Source organism: Dendropsophus ebraccatus, chromosome 2 (assembly GCF_027789765.1).
Source record: "Dendropsophus ebraccatus isolate aDenEbr1 chromosome 2, aDenEbr1.pat, whole genome shotgun sequence".
Classification (NCBI taxonomy): Eukaryota; Metazoa; Chordata; class Amphibia; order Anura; family Hylidae; genus Dendropsophus; species Dendropsophus ebraccatus.
This window is the reverse complement of record NC_091455.1, coordinates 105,650,939-105,678,624: the sequence shown is the minus strand read 5'-3', so window position 1 is coordinate 105,678,624 and position 27,686 is coordinate 105,650,939. Positions and strand designations below refer to the sequence as shown.

Below are 27,686 nucleotides of genomic sequence, written 5' to 3'. Positions count from 1 at the left end.
AGTCGCCCCTAGCAACCAATCAGATTTCACCTTTCATTCCTCACACTCTTTGGAAAATGAAAGGTGGAATCTGATTGGTTGCTAGGGGCAACTGAGCCAGTTTCACTTTACACCATGTTTGATAAATCTCCCCCATGGTGTAGGAAAAAAGTATGTAATGTATGTTCCTAACTCTGGTATCTTGTCAGGGGCAAGATGATCCCGTCTGATTTGGAAGAAAAGATAATGGTTGAGAAGGAAAAAGTGAGTCCTACAATTTAGAAATCATTATTAAGACAACTTTTATTAGTGTTGCTATTCATAGGGAACAACAAGCTGATCCCTGGGGATCAGATTGCCGGGACATTCGCCAATCCTGAGAACAGGGATGCAATTGTCCCCGCAATTGTAGCGCATCCCACACTTTTGTGGCTGCCGTATGCTGGGCTGCGCTACTGCATGGTAGAAGAGAAGGAGCATTCTGAGGGCCATGTCCAATGTAGAAATGTACTCTGTGTATTAGAGAATAGAAGTAACAGAAGAAGGTACTCTTACTCGCATTTAGATTAAAGGGGTGCTCCAGCGGGGGGGGGGGCACTTTTTTGGGGGGACCGGGGAGGAGGTGGCTGAAATAAGACGTCCACTCACCTCCCCGGTTCCAGTGGCGGGTCACTCATTGCGGTGCTCTGGTTCCCGGCCGCTTCTGGGTGTCTGTCGCCGCCCAAGACGTTACGTCTCAGGGCTGCTCAGCCACTCAGTGAAGGAGACGGGATCCGTGTGAAATCTGCTTGGATCTCGCCTCCTTCACTGAGTGGCTGAGCGGCCCTGAGACGTAGCGTCTCGGGCAGCGTCAGACACCCGAAAGCGTCCGGGGACCGGAGCGCCGCGATGAGTGACCCGCCGCTGGAACCGTGGAGGTGAGTGGACGTCTTTTATTTCAGCCACCTCCTCCCCGGTACCCCCAAAAGTGCCCCCACGCTGGAGCACCCCTTTAACTAATCTGACCGCATTTTGCTCTATAGTGTCGGGTTACCCGTCCTACTAGGGTAGTATGAGGTCCCTGCACTGGGTTGAGCAGACTTTCCAAGACTACTTAAAACAGCCGTGTGTTGCAGTAGGATATGTTGGCATACATGTTCTTTGTCCTATTGAGTCCAGTACCTAACACCAGGTGACTACCCTGTGTGTTGCAGAAGGTATCCCTGGCATTGACAAGGTTTTCCTCAGAGGAAATCGCTCCCTCCTAAGGTTTCTAGCACTGCATGCTAATAGTAGTAAGTAGCAGAAACTGTGCTATGTATCGGTCTCACTCCAGTGACTTGACTAGAAGACCCTACCTGCAGGAACTAGCTTTTTTTTCTGTTACTTTAGCTACTGTGTGATTGGTTGGACTGTGTGTATTGAAGAAAGAGGCAGGATAGGAGGAAAAGTGAGTGGAACAGGCCTGCAGCTGTGACAGGAAGAAACCTAATGTGTCAAAAAGTAGTTAACCCATAAGACCTTCAACTGTGCATAGTGCAGTATATACTGTACATACAGTGAGTTACTTTACCCAGGTGTATAGAAGTTAGTTGAACACCTGTGCTGGGACACTACACACCACATGGTTCAGTGCTGGTGTGGTAGGGCAACATGAATCTCTCTAAATCTATGATGCACTGATGGTATTTCTGTCTGCTCAGCTAGTGATGTTATAGTCGTGACACCAGTGCTTGTCAAGCACACAGGTGTCATGTTGATACCTGCTTGTTTGTGTGGCTGGTAACCTTCCTTGTTGTTGCGGGTCCCTTGTGCTCTTGTCACTGCAGTCCCTAGTGACAAGTGACCCACCCGGACTGTCGGTACTGACACCCACAAAAAGGGGGGAAAAATAACCCAAGGTATGCGTGTGTGTGTGTATAGGTGCCGTTGCAGATAGAGGATTAGAGTCCCGGTAGTATAAAAATATAACAGTTTTACTGTCATTCTTTGCAATATTACAGTACACTTTTTACAAGAAGATAAATCTTTACGCACTGGAGTGCTTGACTTTTGAGCTGGAGGAGATGCTTGGGAGTAGCAAGAGAGGTAGTTGTAGCGGTGCTAATAGAGGAGTTCATCAGAAGAGCCTCAACCCAGTGTAGCAATATACTCTGCCGGAACCTGGAGATATCTTCAATAGTGAAGTGTTACTTGTACTTGTGTATAGACTTTGGTCTGACAACCTTCTGCCCACTGGTTTCATTGAACCCATCCCAGTACAAACCCCAACTGTAGGTGTCTGGGTGTAGCTAGGTGTCCGTTACCTGCACTGCACGATAGGACAAAGCAGCCATTACAGAAGGCCCACGTATCCTATCGAGGCTAGTTCTTCTATTATCAGGAAACTGCTCTGCTCATTGTAAACGTGTTCCTAACGTGGCTCAGGGTGTTTCTTGGGTACATCTCCCTTTAGTGTGCTTAGCACTGCATAATAGGTATAGTAGTAGTGATAAAAGAACTGGTTGTCTCTTGCTGCATCTGTTCTATTAGGTGACTAGACTTGACTCAACTTGAATGACTGTCCCTGACAGGGGTCCTGACATCAGCCAGACCCTGGCTTAACTACAGCAAGAACAGAGGTGTGTGTGTGTGTGTGTGTTTTTGTGTCCTACCTCTGTGATAATCTGGATAAGACTAAAACTACTCTGCACTTATGCCACCAGTGTAAACTCCTCCTACAGGGGCTTGTAGTGTGAGTGGTGGGGATAGGTGTGTACAGGAGAAAAACAGGCTAGCAGAGGAGAGCACCTCCTATAGGTCAGCAATAAACACATGGTATACCTGAAACATAAAACCAATACTTCCTTCAGCCGTGTATGTGTGTGTGTGTGTATGTATGTATGTGTGTATGTGTGTATATATATATATATATATATATATATATATATATATATATATATATATATATATATAATTATATTTAAATCTAAAGTTCCACCACTGTGTCTGTATTTTATAATACATCACCACTTTAACCTTAGATAAAAAGGCTTTGACAGGTGCACAGGAGCGACAAAAACACCAGTGGTGGGACACCACACTGGGTAGTGATCAGTTTCTCTATAGAAAATAGAATGCATTGAGCATTCTTGTTGTTGTCTCCCTTCCCAGTGATCAGCTTTGAATCCCTAAGGCTATATTTACACTACGTAAGTTCCGTAGTAACCAGTGCACATACCATATACAATAGAAGAACAGCTGAAACTGATTTTGAAAAATTCTACATATTCCTCTTATTTACAACCTGCTATTACTAAATACAGCCATCTATTTATTACATATATTGTATAGTACCGTGTTAGCCAGAAAAATCCATATCGTGGTAAATACTTGTGATCAAAGTATTTTACGAGTGATACCAACAAAAAATTGTTAGAATTGTGAGAAATGACTTGCAGAAACAGCACAACATTTTAGGGCAAGAAAAGAAAGACCTCTGTGAATAAGGGGTAAGGGGGTATATACATCACATAGATAAGCCAGGCCAAAAAAAAGGACTTGTTGTAAATTAAAGCTTATTTAGAAGTCCAAGATTCTTGGCCAGTTCAGTCTTATCTGTGGAGTGTGTCCATGTAGTGAGTGGGTCATTTATCCAGGTGCCAGGTTTAGTCCATGTGTTAATGGCTGGAATGTTTTTATCAATTTGAATTCCCACACTTCTGTCACTCTGGAAGTGACCTTTTGAGTACCATAACCTCTGACTCTGTTCTATGGTCTAGTCCTGAAAAATGTTGGCATACAGGGTTGTTGAGGCTTCTTTTTATTGTATGTCAATGTAAACTCATTCTAATCTGTAATTTTTGTTTCCCCAATGTAAATCCCTGTGGGGCATCGTGTACATGTTATCATATAGACCACACTGGAAGATGTACATTAAAAAGCATTGGTGATTGTATAGTCCTGCTGTGTATTGGGGATGTGGATTGTAGTATGTGGGGAGAGGTGCTGCATCTTCTGTTGTTACAGGGGAAGGTTGTGTTTATTTTAAATTTGGGGGCTATTTTGAATGAAAGAAGAATATTCTTCCTCCTTTTGCTTATATTCCAGGAGGCTGAAGGGGAAGATTTATCAAGCATGGTGTAAAATCAGATTCCACCTTTCATTTTCCAAAGAGTCTGTGAGGAATGAAAAGAGGAATCTGATTGGTTGCTAGGGGCAACTGAGCCAGTTTCACTTTACACCATGTTAAATGAAAAATCTTCCTCTTTGTCTTGAAATTCTCTTGGCTTTGCGGATCTGTTCCTCTGTAGTTAATGGATGGTAGCCTTGTTTTAATAATGTCTCTCAAAGATTATAGGTGGTGTTCTCTATCTTTTATTATCAGAACAAATCCTGATGTATCTTGAGGGCTTGGCTATAGACGATGGACTTCTTTGTGTGGTTTGGATGAAAGCTTTTCTATTTTAGGTATGCTGGGTGGCCTGTAGGTTTCTTGTAGATCGAAGTTTGTATGGTGGTGTTCTCTATAGATATAGTTGTGTCCAGGAAATGGATTTTGGATTTTGAGTAGCAGAGTGTGAGTTTGATGGTGGGCTGGAATTTATGGTAGAGGTTTGGTCATACAAGTCATTAGGAACTCCTCCTCCAATTTGGCCATGAAGAAATTGTCATATTGGGGAGACCTTTTGCTTCCCATAGCATTTCCCATACATTGCAGATATGTCTTCCCCCAAAACAAAAAGTTATGGTTAAGCACAAACCTGATGAGTTGTATTAGTTCCATGGCTTTGTTGGGGGTTGTTTTTAAGTACAGAGATTCTACATCCATGGTGGCCAATATTGTATCCTGTGGTAATGGGCACAGGGCTGACTATTTGGAGAGAATGTCGGTGGTGTCCTGGACATAACTAGGTGTTTGCCTCACCAAGGGCTTTAAAAAGTCATTTCTGTCTGGGTTGAAAATATTTTAGTATCCATATTCCAGAGATGATTGGTCTCCCTGGATTACTTTCTTTATGTATTTTTGGTAGGATGTAGAAAGTCTCCATTTTGGCTGTGTCAGGTAGAAGATTTAGTAGATTGTTAAATGTAGAGTAAAAGCTCCTTATGACGTTCTTAGTATAAAGTTTGGTGGGGTCCTCCTGCAATGGCCTGCAATGGCTTGTACTATCTCCTGTCCTGGAGTTGTCTCTTTGCTTCCTTTGATATAATCTGAGTTCATAATTCCTACGGCTCCTCCTTCATCCACCGGTTTAATGGTGATATCTTTAAGTTCTTATCTATGTGATGTGTATATATCCCCTCACCCCCCACCCCTTATTCACAGATGTCTCTTTTTTTTGCTTGTAACATCCCTAAAATGTTGTGCTGTTTCTGTAAGTCATTCGTTTGTGAACTTGTCTGACAAGGGGATCTTTTGAATCCCAAAAGCTCACAATTCTAATGTTTTGTTGGCCAATAAAGGTATCACTTGTAAAATACTTTGATCACAAGCATTTACCACAATATGGATTCTTTTTTTTTTTTCTGTTCAAACATTAAACTTTCACTCAAAATTGTGGTCCTATTTAGCTTTAATGTTACTGTGTAAACCTATTAAAAACGTGACACACTTCTTAATTTAAAGGTATAAAGTAGGCTGTTTGTACGTCCGTCCCACCCCCAAGTAAAATCTAATCTGAAGCTATCTGAATAACTACTATTGTTTGCAGGGACATGTGCCATTCTATGTCAGTGCCACTGCTGGGACTACGGTGTATGGAGCATTTGATCCCTTCGTCCAGATAGCTGACATATGTGAGAAACATGGGCTCTGGATGCATGTTGACGTAAGGTTAATTTAAAATGCAGCAGTAAATGTACTGGAGGGGTGGGGTGCGTGTATTCTTGTGTTTTTGTGTTTTGTCTAATGAACATGTTTTGTACTATTTAGGCAGCATGGGGTGGAGGATTGCTACTGTCAAAAAAACACAGGATAAAACTCTGTGGCATTGAAAGGTACTGTTCTCTTGAATATTTCCTGAACGTTTTTACTAATAAAGTAATACAACCTCTCCTTATGCCAAGACATGTTGTGTATCTAAAGCCCCTATTTCACGGGTCGTTTTAGAGGAGCAAATGAGCGCTCTCAGCGCTCGTTTGCTCCTCATTCCCCGCTCGCCGCTGCCGCTATTCCACGCGGCTGCAGCGAGCGGGTGAGTGTGGGGGGCTGCCCGGGTGATCGCTGATCGTCCGGGCAGCCCATAGGATACAGCAGCGTCTGCTGCCGATGCTCCTATTCAACGGAGTGCTGGCAGCAGATCGTTACTGTATCAGTTGCTTGTTTTTCAACATGTTGAAAAACAAGCGACTGCAACGATCAGCCTACATGAACAATGTCTGCTGATCATTGCACTCTATTCCACGGGACGATTATCGTCCATAGCGGCCGAATACGGACGATAATCGTTCCGTGGAATAGGGCCTTAAAGCCTAAATTTACTGCTAGTACAGTTTCTCTAAGATGTAATGCTGCTGTGGTTTTGTCACCTGAAACCACCTATTGTGGTGGTTCTCTTTTGTATAGAACTTCAGGTATGATAAAGAGATCTTAATTTAGAGGCCACATTTAGGCTATGTTCACACAACGTGTGTGTGCTTTTTTGTTTTTCTGGACCCCTCATCACTTGTTACTTGTTGAAGGGGGGGGGAGTGCTAGGGAGGATGAAAAAAACAAACTAAGCATGCACTTCCCTGGTGCTGGTGGCCACATACTGCTACTCTGGTGCCGGGTTGCCTTGTGGTTTGAGAGGGGACCTGGGATGTGAAGTTGGTGGGACCCTGCTACAGCCGCTTACTGGCTAAGCGGGCCTGGAACATCACCTCACAGCTCCTCTCCGAAACCAAGAAATGGCAGGGGACCGGGGACCGGAGTGGTGGTATGTGGCCACCAGCACTGGAGCCGGGGAAGTAAGTGAGCGTAACCCAGGGGAGCCAGGTGGTGGTTATCTGTGCAAGATGGTACAACTAAGCCTCTTGTCACAGTGGCCACGAGTAATATGTGCCCATCCCTGGATGTACCGGTACACTTTATACTTTGGTTTAGAACAGGTGCAGGGTGAGGAAAACAAAGTCCAGCAGTTTAACCTAGCCAGGAAACTTTTACTTGAATCTCTCAAAGTGACAGTACACAGTAACAGTATTTTAATAAAGTTCAAATGCACAAACATACTGCAGTGATTAATTGAACTGGATAACTTGAGATAGACTTTGGACTTGAATATACTTGTATATTAGGGTGTTTCATTTTACAAAATATGTATGCCAAATTTCGAGTAGACAGCATAATATTTAGAGGTTGCACCCTTTGATCAGTTTTATAAGGGGAAAAAAAAAAAAAAAAAAAATATTATATATATATATATATATATATATATATATATATATATATATATATATATAATATTTTTTTTTTTTTTTTTTTTTTTTTTTTTTTTCCCCAATGTTAATTTTTATTTGGGAAAACTAGAAATCACAAACTTTTGCCAATCCTATATTTCTGACAGATACCAAGATACCTTAGCAACTGTTACCCTGATGCAGACATCAAAAAAGTGCTAAGTGCTCAGAAGCTGTAGCATATCCAAATCATTCTTCAGAGCCCAAGCGAACATGAGGCTGACAAAGTGTGTGTGTGTTCTAAATATTATTCAATCATCTTGAGACTTGGCATATAGATCTTTCACATCACTGAGACTTGGGGCGTAAGCAAGGTCTGTAAAAAAATGTAACATTTCTGTGTGTGGTGTGTGGTTTTTTTTTTTTTTTTTTAACCTTACAAAATGAAACTCCCTATTGTATAGACTTCACAGCTTATCGCTGGTAGACTAAAACCATACAATATCACAGCCTCTCGCTTGTGGGATATAGAATAGATGAAGGGGCACATTTTACTAATTCTATTGTGGGTTGGAGTTCAATCTGTTCCACTATATTATGGAAAAGTCGCATTGTCATAGTAAATGAAACAATATCACCTGGTACTGACCAGACTTAAGCCTGCACCAGTTTTTGCACATTTTAAAAAGTCGCAAAGGAGGCATTGGGTGTAAATCTAGGATTGTGCAGATTTTTGGGTAAAGAGTGGAGACTCTTTAGCGAGTACTCTTATATATATATTTTTTTTTTTTTGTTCTTGGTCTCCCTGAGCTCAGCGATTGCTGTGTTTGTTAAATACTCAAGAGGCAGATTAAAAAATATCCGCCTGTGGAATACCGGAATACCGGTCCATATATAGAACTCCAACCAAAAATGGGTGAAAAATCCAATTCACCTAAAAATGGGTGCAAAACCCTTGGTAAATGTCTCGGAATACTTAAATCAGAACTGTAATTTTTCAGAAAACAAACATGAACAGTACAAGTGATTTTAATAAACTCTGTAAAAGGTTTTATTTGGCAAAAGTTTTCTTCTGTACTCAAATCTGTTTTCCTACCCCATATTATAGTATATGCTCTGTGATGTGGCTAGAGGCAGAACCTTGGCTGTAGCTACAAGAGTGACTGGCAGAGCAGAGAACCCATGGCTTTTTGCTCTCAGTCCACTGTTCTTACCTATAAGGGCCCATTAGGATCCCTTATGGTTAAATACATAGGTGCATGAGCAGACTACCTTCTGCTTAACCCCTTATGTACTGCAGTGTGTAAGTGACCCAGTGTTTAGAGACAAGGAGATAAATTTGCTTTACTGCTGGTGCACTGATAACCTCTGACCTCTGCAGGGAGCTCTGCACATTTTCCTACTTGATGGCAGTTGGAGACCAGAGGTTATCTTTTTGTCTTCAGCTTAACCCTAATTTTTGTGTTGCAGCATCTAAGTAAACACCGGGTCACTTACACACTACAGTACATAAGGGGTTAAGCAGAAGGACACAAGCTCTTACCTTCTCCCCTGGGCCCCCCTCCTGCACAGGCCCCATAGCAACTGCCTCTTTGGTAGCTACGGCACTGCTCTGAATCCAGCGTTTTATATGCCCAGACAGTATCCAAACTGCTAACCAGTTTGTCTCCTCTTCCTGCTTACTCATCTCCCTCAGCCACTCCCTCCTCCATAGGGATATATTGGACACAGCAGAACCTGTCTTCATTTGCTTCTCTGTAATGAAGACTGATAATGAACAGATAAGAATTGAGGGGGAGGCTGAGAAGCTGTTTTTGTACAAAAAAAAGCTTTCTTAACCCCTTAGTGACCGCCGATACGGCTTTTTACGGCGGTCACTAAGTGTCCTTATTCTGCTGCAATCAGCTTTTTACGGCGATGGCAGAGAATAAGGCTGCGGGGCCGGGACTGCCCCCAGCTACCGGAGGTAGCTGAGGGGTTGGGGCAGTGTGTGGGGTCCGTCCCGCCCCCCCCCCCCCTTACCGACGATCGCCGCTATTAACGTTATAGCGGCGGCCGTCGGTAAAGGAGATTACCGGTGCCGCCGCTGCTTTTCATCTCCCCCCACCATGAATCCATGGCGGGGGGAGATGAAAAGTGTCCCCTCAGACCCCAGATCAGCCCCCCCTAGTAGGGAATCACTAACCCCCTCCCCCAGCGGCCATAATTTCCAAGATGGCCGCCGCCATCCCTGCGAACAAACGATGTTTGTTCGCAGGGATGGAAAAGTTTAAATGAAAGCCCCATGCTCTCCGCCACCGGAGGTAGCGGAGAGCATGGGGCAGTCATCGGGGACCCCCCTGTGGGGTCCCGGTACAAACGATCAGCGGTATATACTATATACCGCTGATCGCTTGTACCATGTGCCACTGGCACTTTTTAATCCCCTGTCACCATAAATGATTGGTGACAGGGGATAAAAAGTGATGTCCCCGTCCCCCAGTCACCCCCCCCCCCCTTCCCCATATACTCACCTGATCCTGGAGCTCCGTCCTCCTCTGCATCCTGGCTGGTTATGAAGTGCGCATGCGCTTCACAACCAGCCAACTCTGGAAAATTTAAAGTGACAGAGACAGAGACTGAACTATGATTACTGAGAGAAAATATCACAGTAATAGTAATACAGTGAAAAAGAATGTATAAAGTACAAAAAGTAACAAACATACAAAAAAAATAAAACACACACTTTTTATTATAGTAATAATTGCAGTTTACTCCCAAATTGCCCGTAACCACCGCATGTTGCCTGTAACCACCCCAAATTGCCAGTGACCCCCTCCAGATTGCCCGTAACTACCCCAAATTACATTTACCAACCCCAGATTACCTATAGGCACTTCAGTTTAGCAGTAACAATCCCAGATTGTCTGTAACCCTTCCAGGTTGCACATAACCCCCCCCAGGTTTCCCGTAATCACGCCAGATTACATGTAACCCCCCAGATTGCGCGTGACCACCGCATGTTGCCTCTGACCACCGCACGTTGCCTCTGGCCACGCCACGTTGCCTCTGACCACCCCAAATTGCCAATGACCCCCTCCAGATTGCGGTGCCCATGCCAGATTGCCTATAAGAACTTCAGTTTATCCGTAACCACCCCACGTTGCCCGTATCCACCCCGATTGTCTGTAAACACTGCAGGTTGCCCGTAACCACCCCACGTTGCCTGTAACCACCCCAGATTGTAAGCACAGCAGGTCGCCTCTGACCACCTCACGTCGCCTCTGACCACCTCACGTCGCCTCTGACCACCTCACGTCGCCTCTGACCACCCCAAATTGCCAATGACCCCCTCCAGATTGCGGTAACCATGCCGATTACAGGTACCCACCCGAGATTACCTATAAGCACTTCAGTTTATCCGTAACCACCCCAGATTGTCTGTAAGCACTGCAGGTTGCCGTAACCACAGCAGGTTGCCCGTGACCACCCCATGTTGTCCGTAACCACCCCAGATTACCTGTAACTACCTCAGGTTGCCCATAACCACCCCAGGCTGTCCGTAACCACCCCACATTACCTGTAATCTCATTTTTTTATTTTAGTAACTGCGCTATTCTAATAACCATTACTAGCTGCGGTTTTGCTCCAGTAAATTGGCACTCCTTCCCTTCTGAGCCCTGCTGTGTGCCCATACAGTGGTTTATGCCCACATATGGGGTACCGTTTTACTCAGGAGAACCTTCGTTACAGATTTTGGGGTACTTTTTCTCTCCTGTTCCTCGTCAAATTGAGAAATTTCAAACTAAACCAACATATTATTGGAAAAATTCCGAGTTTTTCATTTTTACTGGCCAATTTTGAATACTTTCCTCTAATACCTGTGGGGTAAAAATGGTCACCACACCCCAAAATGAATTCTCTGAGGGGTGTACTTTCCAAAATGGAGTGACTTATTGGGAGATTTTACTCTGCTGGCGCTGCAAACGGACCTGGCACTCAGAAACTTCAGCAAAATCTGCATTGAAAAAGCTAATTGGCGCTCCTTTCCTTCTGAGCCCTCCTGTGTGCCCATGTAGTGGTTTATGCCCACATATGAGGTACCTTTTCACTCAGGAGAACCTGAGTTACAAATTTTGGGGTACTTTTTTTCTCTTGTTCCTCATAAAATTGAGAAATTTCAAACTAAAGAACATAATATTGGAAAAAATTGAGTTTTTCATTTTTACTGTCTAACTTTAAATACTTTCCTCTAATACCTATGGGGTCAAAATGCTTACCACACCCCAAAATGAATTCTTTGAGGGGTGCACTTTCCAAAATGGGGTGACTTATGGCGAGATTTTACTCCGCTGGCACTACAGGGGCACTGCAAACGCACCTGGTGCTTGGAAACTTCTGCAGCAAAATCTGCATTGAAAAAGCTAATTGGCGCTCCTTCCCTTTTGAGCCCTCCTGTGTGCCCATACAGTAGTTTACGCCCACATATGGGGTACCAGTGTACTCAGGAGAACCTGCATTACAAATTTTGGGGTACTTTTTTTTTTTTTTTTCTCTTGTTCCTTGTGAAATTGAGAAATTTCAAACTAAACAAACATATTGGAAGAATTCTGAGTTTTTCATTTTTACTGTCTTCTTTTGAATACTTTCCTGTGAAATACCTGTGGGGTCAAAATGCTCACCTCACACCAAGATGAATTCTTTGAGGGGGTGCACTTTCCAAAATGGGGTGACTTATGGGGTTTTTTCTCTCTGCTGACACTACAGGGGCACTGCAAACGCACCTGGCGCTCAGAAACTTCTTCAGCAAAATCTCCATTGGAAAAACTAATTGGCGCTCCCTTTCTTCTGAGCCCTGCTGTGTGCCCATACAGTGGTTTACGCCCACATATGGGGTACCATTGTACTCAAGAGAACCTGCGTTACAAATTTTGGGGTGCTTTTTTTTTTTTTCTCATTTACCTTTTGAAAATGAGAAACTTTAATCTAAACCTATATATTATTGGAAAATTTTAATTTTCCATTTTTTTTACTGCCTAATTGTGAATACTTTCTCCAGCCCCTGTAGGGTTAAATGCTCATTAAACCCCTAGATTAATTCTTTAAGGTGTGTAGTTTCCAAAATGGGGTCACTTATGGGGGGTTTCAGGATACCAGACTTTTAAATCCATTTAAAAAAAGAACCGGTCCCTAAAAAAATCAGTTTTGGAAACTTTCACAAAAATGTGATAATTTGCTGATGAATTTCTAAGCCCCATAACACCCTAAAAAAGTAAAATATGTTTACCAAACTATGCCAGAATAAAGAAGACATATTGGTAATGTATTTATGTGCTACGACTTTTCTTTTTTTAGAAGCAGAGAATTTCAAAGTTCATAAAATGCTATTTTTTTTTCATTTCATGATATTTTGATGTTTTTCACAAACACACAAAGTAGTGACCAAATTTTGCCACTAACATAAAGTGCCATATGTGACGAAAAAACAATCTCAGAATCGCTAGCATACATTAAAGCATCACTGAGCTATAAGAGAATAAAGTGAGACAGGTCAGATTTTGAAAAATTAGCCTGGTCATTAAGGCCCAAACTAGCTGCAGCACGAAGGGGTTAAAATCACTTGTACTAGTAAAAAAAAAAAGTTACACTTTAAATAGACTGATTTTATTTGAGAAACTGTTACTCTGTGGTGGTGACAGTGGACTGCTAGTGAGGTGTTAGTGGGAGCCTTTCCAGACCCTTGGGTACTCGGCTGTCAGGGATTTAGAATAGAGTGCCTATGCCCATGGATATGACTATTCACCTAACACTTGTGGGTCTGTAGTGACTCTAGATCAGGACCATAGGCCCCACCTTGTGGGTAGAGCTAGCTATTGAGGAGACCCCTAAGGAAAGCTAGCACTTGCAGCGGAGTTTTTGGCTATCTGCGCCCACTGCCCAGAGTGAATAGGGTTGTCCTTTGTTTCTTTACTGCCGCTTAACCACAAGGTGCACTAGCCAGATGTGAAAAGAGACCAGGTGTGCTGAAAGAAATAAGAGCTGCATGCACACTGATTCAGTGTAGGAACCCACAAATGGGTCCTGGCTGCCAGGCCGGGCCCTGGAAAAAGCTCCTCAGTAGGCTCTATACTGGTGTAGTCTCTCCCACTGCCCCAAACTAATTACCTCAGTATATTTATCTCCATGTGGTGACCTCATTGGGTAGAAAAGCAAAAATCCACAATGTTCCTGTAGGCTTTTACAGAGTAGAGTACCCAGCCCAAGGATTTGCGCACAATACGACATCAGACAATGGCATACTTTTAGGAAGAATACAGTTTTACAGTTAACCCTTTTACTTCTCCTTCAGCTGTGCTGGACAAAACAAAATACATAGCTGGTGGATGGAGTGCCAACTACATCATTTAACACCAGAGCATATGAAAGTACCGAACTACATATGCTGCATAAAAGCAGTGGAGGACACCATCTCTTGGACACTGCATAAGTGCATGGTGGTGTGTGGTGGTAGCGAAAAATACTCTGCCCAGAATTCCCCTTTTTAATAGATTGCTTTGTCTGTTTGATTATTGGTAGAGGTCTAGCAAAGAATGCTGGCAGGGCAGTCCAGGGATTACCCTGTTAAAACTTGTGATTATGGATGGTCCGAACCCTCCGAGGTTCGGGTTCGTATGAACCCGAATGCTCTGCATCAGATTCCCGCTGTCTGCCCGCTCCGTGGAGCGGGTGGATACGGCGGGAGGACCGCCTGAAAAACTGGGATACGGCCTATGGCTATGGGTGTATCCCAGTTTTCCAGGCAGTCCGCCCGCTGAACGGAGTGGGCAGACAGCGGGAATCATTACCGAGAGTTCGGGTTCGTACGAACCCGAACCGAACTCGGTTCGGAACCATCACTACTTGTGATTGAAGCAGCATGAAAGTGATAAACTTTTAAAAAAAAAAAAAATTCTCCTAACCCATAACTTTTCTAGATGTTAAGATTTATTTGTGTAGCTTTACAGCAATTTAATTTGTCCTCAATAGAGCTAATTCGGTGACCTGGAATCCACACAAAATGATGGGTGTTCCTCTTCAGTGTTCTGCTATTCTCTTTAGGGAGAAGGTAATTATACATCTTCTGACACCTTTTTTGTTAAAAAATTCTCTAAGAGCAAGCTTTGATAATGTATTACAGCGTTCTATCCCATGACATACAATTGATCAGGTTAGAATATCTCTAACACATATGGTCCAGGAAAGTCCATTGTAACTTAAGACCTTACAAGACACACCATGCTAAAAAAAGGAGATTTATCAATACTGACATATGCTGGTCTTAAATACCCCCCCCCCCCTCCCATCCCCTGTAAATGAGGTTATGTTTTCTGGTACTTCATGGGTACTGTATAGGATCTTTTTAAGCTCCTACATATATTTTTACAGGCAGTCAGAAAGCATTGTGAGGATGGTGTGGTTGAGCGTCTAAATTTTAGAAGGCAGAAAGCTTGAAAATGTGGTCTGTCTTTTTCAGGGTCTCTTGCAAGCTTGCAATGAATTGTGTGCCAATTATCTCTTTCAACCAGACAAGCAATATGATGTAAGCTATGATACTGGGGACAAGACCATCCAGTGTGGCAGGCATGTTGATGTGTTTAAGCTTTGGCTCATGTGGAAAGCGAAAGTAAGTTGCCTTTTTATTTTATCTATTCTCATCTGCCTATAGGAATTCTTGTATTGGAATAGTTTTAATGCTCGACACATCTCTGCTGCACAGAAACAGATTATGAAAGTCTCTTTGTATGATTAGAATACCCTACATTGCACAATGTGAGAGCTGTGTGTTGGGATTGACAGCTGAGAACATTGTCCTACCTTCCTACATCAGCTGTATGATCAATCTGGGACATTTTGTTAACTGGTAAACATGCCCTGATTCGATTACAAACTGTGTAAAGTAGGAACTGGTGAAAACTGTCCATAGCAACCAATTACAACTTGAATTTACCAAAACTGAAAGCTGAGCTAAGATTGGTTATGGGCATATTGCACACTTAAAAGGATCCTATCAACAGGTTAGATTAATATAACCTGCTGATGGACACCAGGGATTAAACTGGTAGTGGGGTGGTAAACAATTATTCACAGAATAACACACATTACAAAGTTATACAACTTTGTAATGTATGTTATGTCTGTGAATCGCCCACTTCCCGTGTCCCCCACCCCCGCACGTGTACATGGAAGTGTGGTGCATTATACATACCTGATCCGTCTTGTGCCAGCTCCGCCTGTCCCTAGTGCCACTCAACCTCTGCAGCGTCACCAGATGCTCAGCCGCAATTGGCTGAGCACAGTTACGCTCAGTCAATCGAGGCTGAGCAGCTGATGACGCTGCAGAGGGCGGCCGGCACTAGGGACAGTCGGAGCTGTTCGGCCGGGCGAAGATGACGTCATTGACAGAAGATCGGAGACAGGAGTCGGCACATGACAGGTATGTATAATGCACCACACTTCCCTGTACACGTGCGGGAGTGGGGGGGACACGGGAAGGGGGCGATTCACAGACATAACATACATTACAAAGTTGTATAACTTTGTAATGTGTATTATTCTGTGAATAATTTCTTAGCGCTGCACTACCCCTTTAAGTTTTCTTGCCTTCATCCTCTGTGCCATTCCCATACACTTAGTTTACTCCATGGTCCAGTAAGATCATTTTGGAGCACCGGGGCATCATTGAAAGCACTGCCCTGCACCCATGGTGCTGATCTGCCACCGGCCTGCCCCTTCTGATTAAAGGAGTGGGCCGGATCATCGCTATGGGGGTGGGGCAGTGCTCCTATTGGTTTTACTGAGACTTACATTCATCCTCAGCGGTCTGTGCACAAAAAGGACACATTTAGCGTTTTTTTTTTTTTACCATAAGCAGGTTAGACAAATCTAAGTGTACACTGAGCAACCCATTTTAACCCCTTCCCGTCAGTAATATACGCATATACGCATATGCATATACGTTCCTACTGCACATACCCCGTGCAGTAGGAATGTACAGATACGTTCTTGACTGAGGGGCTTACTGATGTCTGCAGGACCGCTGCAGTGAGAGCGATCCCGGTCACATCAGTGTGTCCGGGGCCGAAGGTTATGAGAGGCAGCTGCTTCTCATTACTCCTTAAACGCTGCGATCGTGGTGTTTAAGGTACTTGGTAACAGAACAAGCTTCTGACACTAAGTGATGGGGTCCTGATCACGTGTGTGTGTGTGTGTGTGTGTGTGTGTATATATATAATATTTTATTATCGTAGCATGCGGACTTGTCCGATCTATTCAAATACAACACCAGGATTGCTGATTTTAATAAGTTATCAGAAAAAAAATAATAAAGCGATCAATTTTTCTGTTACACTAATATGATAATAAAAACTAGAGATCATGGTACAAAAAGACACCCGAACAGCCCTGTAGGTAGGAAAAAGTGCTTTGGCTCTTAGAAGGCGAGAAGAAATATTGCATTAAAGTGTTTGTCCAGAGAAAAATCTTTCTTTAAAATCAACTGATATCAGAAAGTTTTATAAAGATTTATTTACTTCTATAAAAAAAAATCTCAAGTCTTCCCATATGTATTAGCCACCAAATATCATGCAGGAAGTTTTATTTTCATTCTGACAGTGTTCTCTGCTGACATCTTTGGCAGAGACAGAAACTGTCTTAGTTTTCTATGAATCCCCATAGAATACCTCTCCTGCTCTAAACAGTTCCTGCATGACATAGAAGTTAATTACAAGTCTTCCCATACTTATTAGCTACTATGTTAAAAAAAATCTCAAGTCTATATAACTTTCTGACACCAGTTGATTTGAAAGACACATTTTTGCTGGAGTACTCCTTTAATTTGACCCTGACATCCGTGCATCAAAGGGCTGTCTTGAAGGGGTTAATGTCTCTTTTAAAGGGATGTTGAGCATTTTATTGTCCATATTGGACATAAAGGGGGAGATTTATCAAAGGGTGTAAAATTTAGACTGGTGCAAACTACCCACAGCAACCAATCAAAGCTCCTCTTTCCTTAAGCACTGCCTAAAGCTGAGCTGTGGTTGGTTGCTGTAGGTAGTTTGCACCAGTGTAAATTTTACATCCTTTGATAAATCTCCCCCAAAGATTCCACCTAACTTTAAAGCGTTAAACCTGTATCGCCATACTTCTGATATTATGGTACTAATAGAAACACTGGATTCCAACCAAATGTATGCCCTATTTTAAAATGGGCATACATTTTTATATTTTATGTTTCTTAAAGCTGGATATAAAATCTATGTTTTAATATTGTTTATAATATTTATTTTATATTGTTTTAGGGTACCCATGGCTTTGAACTACAGATTAACAGATGTCTAGAAAATGCAGACTATCTGTACAAGAAGCTGAATTCTAGAGATGACTTTCAACTTGTCTTTGCTGATGAAGTAAGTCATTATTCTTTCATATTGGATTTTTCACACATTTTTGGTCTAAGTTCTATTCGACGGGTGAGTATTTATTTTTTTTAGATGCGTCACACAAAAAGGTGCAGGCCTACGTCTGGTCAGTACCAGGTGAATATGCTTGCACAATTTTTGCAACTTTGCAACTTGTTGCTTTGATACATTCACTATAGCAGTGCCACATTTTAATGAATCGGCCACAAGATATTGGAACAAAATACACACCAATCCTCATTAGAATAGAGACACGCATGCACATGTGGATAGGCCAGGAGGTTCAGCAGGAGGTTCATCTACTTGGAGACTGCAAGTTAGGGGCTTAAGTATAGAATAATGTACAACCAGACCCCCAAATACAGACCCTGGACCCTGTACCCCCCCCCCCCCCCCCTCCCCAGACTGGTCTTCCCTGATTGTCCTCCATGTCCCCTTTTCACACACCTGTATCTTGTGTTTTCTTGCTCCGTAGTGCAAAGTGTGCAGGACCTGTGGTGACAGTCACATGTGTGGTCCTTCAACATCTACAGTAACTTTACTGTATTGTCTCCTGGCTGCTATTTGGCTCTGATTTTGAGCGAGATTGTGGTAAAAACACCACGGTTTTGCGCATATTGTGGCTAAACAGCAGCCAGGAGACAATACAAATTATTTTTAGCTGATCAACAGACACTTTCCATGCTGTAATGTTTTGTACATCATTGATAAAATTTCTCCCCCCCCTACTTCTGTACGTTTGGAGAACAGACATTCTAGGCTTGCCGCCACACCAGTGTCATCTTAAACAGGGCATTGTCCAACCAAAGGCTGGTCCTGATTGATGGTGTATAATTTACTCTTTATTATAATTGTAAGATTAGACATTGTGACTGACTGTTTTAAACAGGCAAACTGACTAATTTTATTTTTTTTATTTTTTTTATTTGGTGTATAGAAAAGCATTCTTTAGAGCAGTGGTTCTAAACTCCAGTCCTCAAGTACCCCCTGCAGGTCATGATTTTCAAGGATATCCCATATAGAGAAGACTTTTGGTAATACCTATTGCCCTGACTATAATTATGTTACCTGAGAAATACTAAGGAAAGCTTTAGAACATGACATGTTGTTTGTACTGGAGTTGGGCTGGAGTTGACTAACACTCCTTACTGCTGAATAGCACAGAAAATGTCTGTTCCACAGAGAAATGTGTCATTAGCATTACTTAATCTGTTCTTTGTTGCAGCCAGAGCATACTAACGTTTGTTTTTGGTATTTACCGCCCTGTCTGAGAGGCAAGCCAAGGGACAAAGAATGGAATACTAAACTACATAAGGTAGAATGTTTTATTTGCGATAGTTATAGCAAATACCACACAATATTAATGTACATAAAGGGGTACTCCTATCAGAACTAAAGTAAACTTGTACGACTTATCAAGTTAAATTTGGCAAAATTGCTACCTCCTTATATGCTGCCATATGGTAGATACTGTGTGTCTCCTTGATCTAACAGATATCAGGACTCTCAGCAATTTGAAAATGTGACATGTGTACAACTGACAACAATTTTACACCAAAATCACTGATAAATCATGTATTTTATAATTTTTTTTACAGTTTTGTTTACAGACTACTAGAGAAATTAAGTAAATAAGATTACATGCATGGAAAGGGCCATGGTTTTTCCCTAGGCACTGGTGTCCAGTGCCTGGGGTAACACTGTCTGATATATTATTTATTTTTAAACACAACCCTTCCCATCAGATTTATAACTAAAATTGCATATTTGAGGGGTGTGGCCTATGACTGCAGTGAAGAGGAGAATGCTGAGCAGCAAGACCTTGTGTATCTTCCCCCAGCTGCTCTGCCTAGCATGACCTGGGCAGCAGCACTAGAGAGAATGCATGCTGCAAGGCGTGTGTGTATGACTTTTTTTTATAGCAGAAGGTTTTACCTTTACAGTTCCTTTCTACAGGCATCATAATGGTTCAACCTGTATTTTCTGCAATAAGGACCCTAGCTGTATTTGCTGCCTTAAATAGGACCCTTAAAGTGTGTTTACACAGGGATTTATCTGACAGATTTTTGAAGCCAAAGCCAGGAATGGATTTGAAAAGAGGAGAAATCTCAGTCCTTATGACCTGTCCTCGGCTTATGCTCTGTTCCTGGCTTTAGCTTCAAACATCCATTAGATAAATCTCTGTGCAAACACACCCTAAGTATCGCTGTAAACAAGAACTAATCTGCATTTGTTTGCAGAGCCTCCAAAAGACTCAAAAAAATCATGCAGCTGGCCACAGATGACCATTGTGTATTATTGTTATTGTTCCTTATGCCGCGTTTACACGAAACGATTATCGTGCGAATTTGCACGATAACTTTATCAAATTCGAACGATAATCGTACGTGTAAACGATGCGAACAATCAAACGACGAACGAGAAATCGTTCATTTTGATCTTACAACATGTTCCAAAATCGTCCGCAAAAATTTCGCAGATTGTTCCGTGTAAACAGTCGTTCACCTATTTAACCAATGTGTGAGATAGGCTTAAACGATCGCAGAGCGAATTTCCGTACGATATATCGTACCGTCTAAACACTGACCGTTGTGAAAAAAAATTGTTACTCCGACATCGTTTATCGTACGATCGGGCCAATTATCGTTTCGTGTAAACGCAGCATTAGATTACTGGTTACACAGGAAGATGAGTGACCAACTGACTGTCGAATTAAAAACATTTAGCTTGACTGCTGCCATTTTTACATATGTTTTATTGGCAGTCCCTGTCCGCTGATCACCCCTTGTAAAGATCTTAGAGTATTTGTCATGACATAAGAAATGGGGTGGGGGGAGAAACCCTGCAAATGTATAGTTAATGCTTGCCTTAAGTAAGCTGTGCAATTATGTTTTAATATCACTCCAGCAGCCTGTTTAGTGCCCTATTGTGCTGCTCATGCTTCTGCATTTCACTCTATGGACGGGTTTTTCTATAATATAATATTATATATATTCCGGCGTATAAGACTTTTTAACCTCGAAAAATCTTCTTAGAAGTCAGGGGTCGTCTTATACACCAGATATGGTCGCCCCATATGGTGGGGGGGACTTAAAAATGGCCCCATCCCCACCCACCACTATAAAAAACAAACAAACAAACATTTAACTCGCTTAGGGCCCGTTCCCGGCCTCTGCTCGCCTCCTGTACTGTTCCGTGGAGGTAGTGTGATGTACACTGCCTGCCATAGGCTATATCACAGTTTTCCAGGCGGTCCTCAGGCTGTATCCACCCTCTCCACGGAGCGTGCAAACAGCGGGAATCAGACACAGAGAGTTCAGGTTTATACGAACCCAAACCTCAGCAGGTTCGCTCATCTCTACCGATGAGACGCTCGGCTGCCTGGGAGAGGTTCAGCGATCTGTCTCCGGCGCAGGTAGTGTACGTCACACTGCCTGCGCCAGGAATGGTACAATGCCAGGAATGGTACAATGGTGACAATCTTCTAAAGTCAGGGGTCATCTTATACGCCGGAAAATACTGTGTGTGTGTGTGTATAATCTTAGATCAGTTGGTTTACTCACTTGCAGCAGTGCACAACCAAGAATGTTCATTGGTCTGTGCAGAGCAGAAGGACAACTGACATGCACTTGGCCCTAGACACCTATTTATCATACTACATGCCCTGCAGCAGCACTATTTCAAAGTCATGTTAAGCTTTAACCTCTTCATGACTGCGGTCATTGATGCACAGATGTTCAGGTCAAATTAATGCAATCTTCCTTCTAGCCTTCTAAGAGCCATAGTGCTTCCCCCCCCTCAACCTACAGTGTTTTTGTTTTTTCCGTTTATGCTGGTCACCATATGGGAACAATGTTATTTATAGTAGCGTGCTGAATTGTCCAATTAATTAAAATATATTTTGCATTTTTGTAGTGGGAAAGTAGTATATTTTAACTTTTTTTTTGTGTGTGTGTGGGGGGTTATAAGGGGTTATTAAAATACTTTTAAAAATCTCCGGGGACAGTGATATGTGCGGGGCCGTTCACACTGCAGTGGTCCAGCACAGATCAAAACCTCCACAATCAGGAATGTTTCTGAGCTGTGTGTGTCAATTGTACATGTAGTAAAGGATACCACCAACTGAGCCCTTTTAACTTTTGTTTTAGGTTGCTCCAAAGATTAAAGCTAGGATGATGGAGGAAGGAACAGTAATGGTCAGTTACCAGCCACTGAAAGAAAAGCCGAATTTCTTCCGTATGGTGTTTTCTAATCCTGCTTCTAGAAAATGTGATATAGATTTTCTTCTTGATGAAATTGTACGGCTGGGAAGTGACCGAATAATATAATGTAATCCATTTTTTTTTTTTGGTCTGAATGTGCTTCAAAGTAGGCAAATTGCATTCTAGTTGTCTTAGACTAGCACAATTCTAGTGAGTTTGCACTTTATTTATGGATATAACTTTTTTTTGCCAGGCTGTATTCAGACAGTAAGAATGTGTGCACAGACGGCCATTTTCCATTGACATTAGATATGAAACAGACATTTTATATTTTATGGTGTGTGTATACAGAGCCTGATAGTATTTGTGTGTTATCTATTTATCTATCATATGCATTTTAACCTGTTTATGTGAAGTGTGTTATGGTGGTTTTACAGTCTCAGACATTGATACATCTGGGCTGCTGTTTCTGGAAATGCTCTGGATCATAAACCGTTAGAGTATTACCAAAAATGGTGGCCCAGCATTTCAATCCAAAGCCAAAGTGGATACAAAATGAATAAGAAGGAAAAACTTACAATTTTCTTCTTCTTTCAGCTTTGGCTCAAACACACTGTATCAAACTGTAGTGGTATATTTCTAAAAAATGCTGTGTAAAACCACTCTTGTATGTCATGTAGGACCTTTGTTATAACTGTATTATATTTTATTGTAGTTCAATGTACCCCGTTTAAATAAAATATTATCTTTTTACTTTTTTACTCAGATGTTTTTGCAAAATGATAGCTACTGACTTTAGTGGGTTATACTAAAAATGTGCCTCAAGTATAGATAAGTAGCTACAGTATATTTACAGATATTAAATTGTTTACACCCTTTCTCGGAGAGGATACATACACATGATATTGCCCTCATTTTGCAAAGTCTGTTGGATCAGGGCACTGATTTGGGATTGTGATTGGAGGACAACCATATTGACCTCAAGTGACCTCTTAGATGCTATTAATGGCAAATGCTGGACTGAAAGAGGTAGCCCCTTCCTTTGCCAATCAGTGCCACAAGTTTTCCTGCCTAAATTCTTCAGTTTTCATACTTTACTTTATAATAGATTTCTAGGTTCTTGGTCCAGGGAAAAATGCTTTTTATCGTTGGTGGATTGTGCCACCTTGGCGGGGCTTCACAGCCGCAGCCCTGCCCCCTCCATGACTTCCAGGCCCTGCCCCCTTGGCAGCCATTGGAATGGAATGACCTTGAGGGGGTGGAGCCTAGACCTCTAGGCAGGGCCATTCCAATGGCCACTGAGGGGGCAGGGCCTAGATGGCGATGTGGTCATGAAGCCCTGCCCAGGTGGCACAATCTGCCAACAAAGTATTTTTCACTGGACCAAGCACCAACAAATCTATTATAAAGAAAAGCATGAAAACTGCTGAATTTACAGATGTGTAGAGAATTCCCCATACAGAAAGGGGGTGACAATGTCACTTTAAGTCATTACCCTGGCCATCGCCTCTAACGGGCTGTCTTACCCAACATAGCGCACTGATAGGCAGACAGCTGTGACAACTCAAAACCAAGATGACTAGTTACCTGGATTTCTCCCTATCTAGTGCGCAGCATCAAGACCTTTTTCCCCCGGATATGAAGTTACTGGATAAACAATCCCAGGCATGGTAAGGGGCTCCTTACATAATCTATTAGGTGCTGCTGGGAACTTCAGTGCAATTGTGCTGATAGTTTCCCTTTTTAAACATAGCAGATTATTAGATTCAAAATGTGGCTGTATTTTTATACCCAATTTTACCTTGTTAATATAGCCTCATAGTTTGACCCATGTTGTGAAGGGTGGAGAAAAGTTTCTATTCATTACAGTCATAAGCATTGAAATATTCTGCTGGCATCCTTGGATTTTTTTTTTAATTCTGTGTTGCGTGGTCTAGAAATCAGAGCATGGTTTAAAGCAGCGATGGGGGAACCTCCGTCCCGATGTGGCCCGCAGCTCCCCTGTGATGTGCGGGCCACTCTGGTGGGGCAGGAGCCGGCATTCACAGCATCTTTCTGTGTCTGTGACACAAGAGGATGCTGTGAGTGCTGTCCCCTTCCCCACCAGAGTGGCGCGCATATCACAGGGGAGCGACGCCTGCAGGAGAAGACTGGCACGGGCTAGAGGGGAGAGAAGAGTACCTGGGCCGTGGAGGAAAGGTGAGTGGTGTGCGTGTGTGTTTTTTAATTCAGGAAAGGCACTGGGGGGTTTAACTAGGCTACCAGGGACATTCCTTGGGGGGGGGGGGGGGGGGGGGGGGGGGGGGGGCTTAACTAGACTACCAGAGGCATCACTGGGGGTTAACTACAATATCACTAGGGGAACAATACTTTGCCTTGCCCCGGGTGCTGCTAACCCACGCTACTAACTGCTGTACACAGTATGCGGCCCTCGAATGATTTTATTAATGCTCGACATGGAAAAGGTTCCCCACCTCTGGTTTAAAGGGACCTACTTTATCATGTCAACATATCCTAATAGGGCATATGGCAAACTCTGTTAAAGGTTTATAAATTTATCATGTCACAAGAAGGTAAGCTGTGCACTTTGGTAAGCAGAAGTTTTGAGAGTAGATGAATAGGATGGCTTACTTTGAGTAGGGAGTAGTGATGAGCTAACTGAAAAGACCGAGTTTAATTTTGTACACCTGATACACCAAGAGTAACGAGTCTGTTTATTTATCTGTTTGTAGTTAATCAAAGTTTGTTGGAAGGCAGCTGTGCTGACTGCTCAGCAGCTATTCGGCATGCTTGTAGACATTTCAGTTGCCCTAGCAATCCCAGCCATGCCCCATAGGGGCAGGACATGAGACCCTAGTGTATAATAATGCTGGTAACACATACCACCGCCATTGTGTTTCTGGTTAGTATTAAAGGTTGGCTCTGCAGGGAGAGATAGGTAGGCCACAAAACTTTATTAACTGCCCTTTTCAGGGCACAACAGTGGTTCTCTGTGCTGAGGGACTGGTGGCTTGACAGTCAGTGGTACGTAAGGAAGGGTTGAAAAATGTCCATATATTAAAACCTCTGTTCAAGCCAGAAAAAGGTTGCTGATTCAGGCAGCGATAGAAAGGACTAAACAAGTGACCTAAACCAGTGGGATAAACATATGTAGAGAAATGACTACTGTGGTGGATGCAAGATACTGCATATAAAATAGTTTATTAGTGCAGAGTAATAGCATACAGGTAGATAAGTATCTTAATCAAAAAGAGGTCATGAGTAGGAGAGGCAAGGACTAGATAAATGTAGAGGACAATGCCCTGCTTAACATAAAACAGACTGCTGGGTTAGGTATCCCTTTGCCAGATGCGAGGTTACCCCTACACTCGCAGACAATCACAGAATGTGGTGTCCAGATGCAGTAGGGGGTAGAAAGAGTACGGTTGCCCCATCTGGTAAAGGTAGAAATCACAAAGGTAATCGGAAAAATGGTTGATGCAGGCACACTCTTGAGTTCAGTCAGAATTTTCAGGACAATAGGAAATTCCACTTCTGACGTGTTTCTCCTATGTAGTGTACAAGGGTTCATCAGGAAATTGTGTGGATGTATATAATGTCCTTAGGTTTAACTCCTTTTGCAGGTCCCGAATCTGTGTGGTGTACAGTTAAGATGGATTAAGGTTTAGTCCTATCAGATCGTGTTTTAAACTGGTAATATCTAAGGATTTGCAAGGTCTGGTTAGAGTGTTTGGTGTCCCACCACAGTGGTTCTTTTTCTTTTTTGTTTTTCATATACCTGTCCAAAAAGTTCCTTCGTTGGGTTAAGTCATGCTGGAGTGTTTAGAAGTTATTTTTTTGCCACTAATGTCGGTATTGTACGTACATATGTGAGTATTGCACAGCCAAAGTTACTAATGGGTTACTGGTTTTCTCTTGTACCACATGGATCCGTGAACCTATAGGAGTCTCTTCTTCTGTCCTATCACCTCTTGCTTTACTTTGTCTTATGCACTCTTCACCCACTGACAGCGCACCTTAGATACGCTGGAGATTGGAAGTCACATGGGTAGAGGAAGGTCTTTTGTATTGGATGTTGTGGGGGAGAAGCTACAAAGCTCCCTACAGTGGTCTCTTTGGGCCCTGGCCCTTTGCCAGTTCCCCTCACCCTACCAAGTCAGTCTTAGGTTCCAGTATGGGTAGGAAGCAAGACATAGTTAAGTTTCTCCTCAGTTTACTCTACACAACACTATGCAGTGCCTAAACTCCTAAAGGAAAGGACAAGTCAGAGATCATCTCAACCCATGCCGTGGACTAGGAGAGTTACAGTGCAAGACAGTATCCAGGTAAAAGCCAAAGAAGCTAGGAACTGACCCGGATAGAGCAAAGTTGCTAAGAGCCTAGGAACTCTGTCTCGCAGCAGGGAAAGCTTAGCATTCTGCTCATCCCAGGTAACGGTCTGGGGCTTGTGTTGGCCTAGGAGGATGGTTTAGCCAACACTAGAGCATAAGGTGGTGCGAAGACCCAAAGGTCAAAACACAGGCACAAGTATTCTCTCCTAAAGTATTCTTCTACCTTATCCTCCAACATCCCAGCAGAGCACAGTACTATTTGGGTTGGGACTCTCATGACATCCTCCTCTCTGATCCTCTTTTTTTTTTTTTTTTTTTTTTTTTTTTCTGTATCTCTCAACATGCAACTCAGTCGGCACGACTGTACTTTTCACTATACTCCTATCACAGAAACTGGATCCTGTATTACCCAGTGTGCTACCGTATGTTTTATCAAGATAAATGTATCCTGTCTAAGCACAGCTGTATATTCTGCTGCACTTCAGTACTTCCAAAGTAAACAAGAGATTATTTATGATAAATAGACTCTGTGATTCTTTGCCCACACAGACAGTGTTCACTACATCCTTGGGACATTTCCGCTCTTTGTGGGTGGTGGTACTGATAGTCGGGAGGGTCACTATACCTGTCCATCCTAAGGGACCTCGTAGCAGAGTGGCAGGTCACTGACCACAGGGAACAAGGTGTAACCGGCCCTTTAAAATAAAAGTAGGTGTGCCACCATACCTGTGTGCCCAACTGGCACTGGTGTAACAACACAGCATCTCTGGGTCCGGCTACATCTCCGCCAACCACCACAGGAGTGGGGTCATACCTCACCATCTAGCAAGTGACTGGCCGTTTCTCCAACATAACACCTCGGGGGCACACCACAAGTGAATCAATAAACATGAAATAGTCTTTGTTGCAGAACAGTATAAACCGAAGTTTGTAGTCTCCCTTTAGCGACACCTTGGATATTTGGTGTATCCTAATAGTTAGCTAGATCGGTGGGTGTCCATCAGCCTCTTTACGATGGTCAGTGTCTCAAAGCCAATGTGATCTAATCTATAGACCTGTTAAAGAGCAGGAAGAATAGAGCAGATTGATATTTAACTTTTGTAAGAAAAGATTAGGGATAACTTGTAACACATAGATTGAAATGCCTGATCATTCTGTGTTAAGAAGTCCAGTGGACAGTCACACAATGGACTGAACTCCACAGCATGGAAACATCAGAGATTTCAATCAGATTTAAGTGTCACTTGATAGGCCCCAATATTGGCCACCGAATGGTTAGTCAAGATCAAGTGAAGGCTTTAGTTGATTGTGTCACAAAGTGCCTCCAGCATGATGACAAAGTGCTAGACCCCATATGGACTAAAGGCCATGACCGTCTAGAGGAATCGGTGGTGGTCATT

The 27,686-nt window shown here is 42.7% G+C and overlaps 1 protein-coding gene across 3 annotated transcripts in view; it reads left to right on the top strand.

Annotated features, from left to right (window-relative positions):
* The window catches only part of LOC138784614 (glutamate decarboxylase 1-like), a 47,967-nt gene extending 25,259 nt beyond the window's left edge, over positions 1–22,708 (top strand). For 2 of the 3 annotated variants that reach the window (XM_069960238.1, XM_069960237.1), the window contains exons 8-15: positions 189–243; positions 5,652–5,768; positions 5,873–5,937; positions 14,323–14,401; positions 14,810–14,959; positions 17,634–17,741; positions 18,979–19,068; positions 21,902–22,708. In XM_069960238.1, the coding sequence (XP_069816339.1) occupies positions 189–243; positions 5,652–5,768; positions 5,873–5,937; positions 14,323–14,401; positions 14,810–14,959; positions 17,634–17,741; positions 18,979–19,068; positions 21,902–22,081 (844 nt within the window). In that variant the 3' untranslated portion in view covers positions 22,082–22,708. Of the gene's footprint in view, positions 1–188; positions 244–5,651; positions 5,769–5,872; positions 5,938–14,322; positions 14,402–14,809; positions 14,960–17,633; positions 17,742–18,690; positions 18,788–18,978; positions 19,069–21,901 lie in introns of those variants that run through there. The other variant, XR_011361887.1, reaches the window with a different exon arrangement.
* Positions 22,709–27,686: the final 4,978 nt, after the last annotated feature.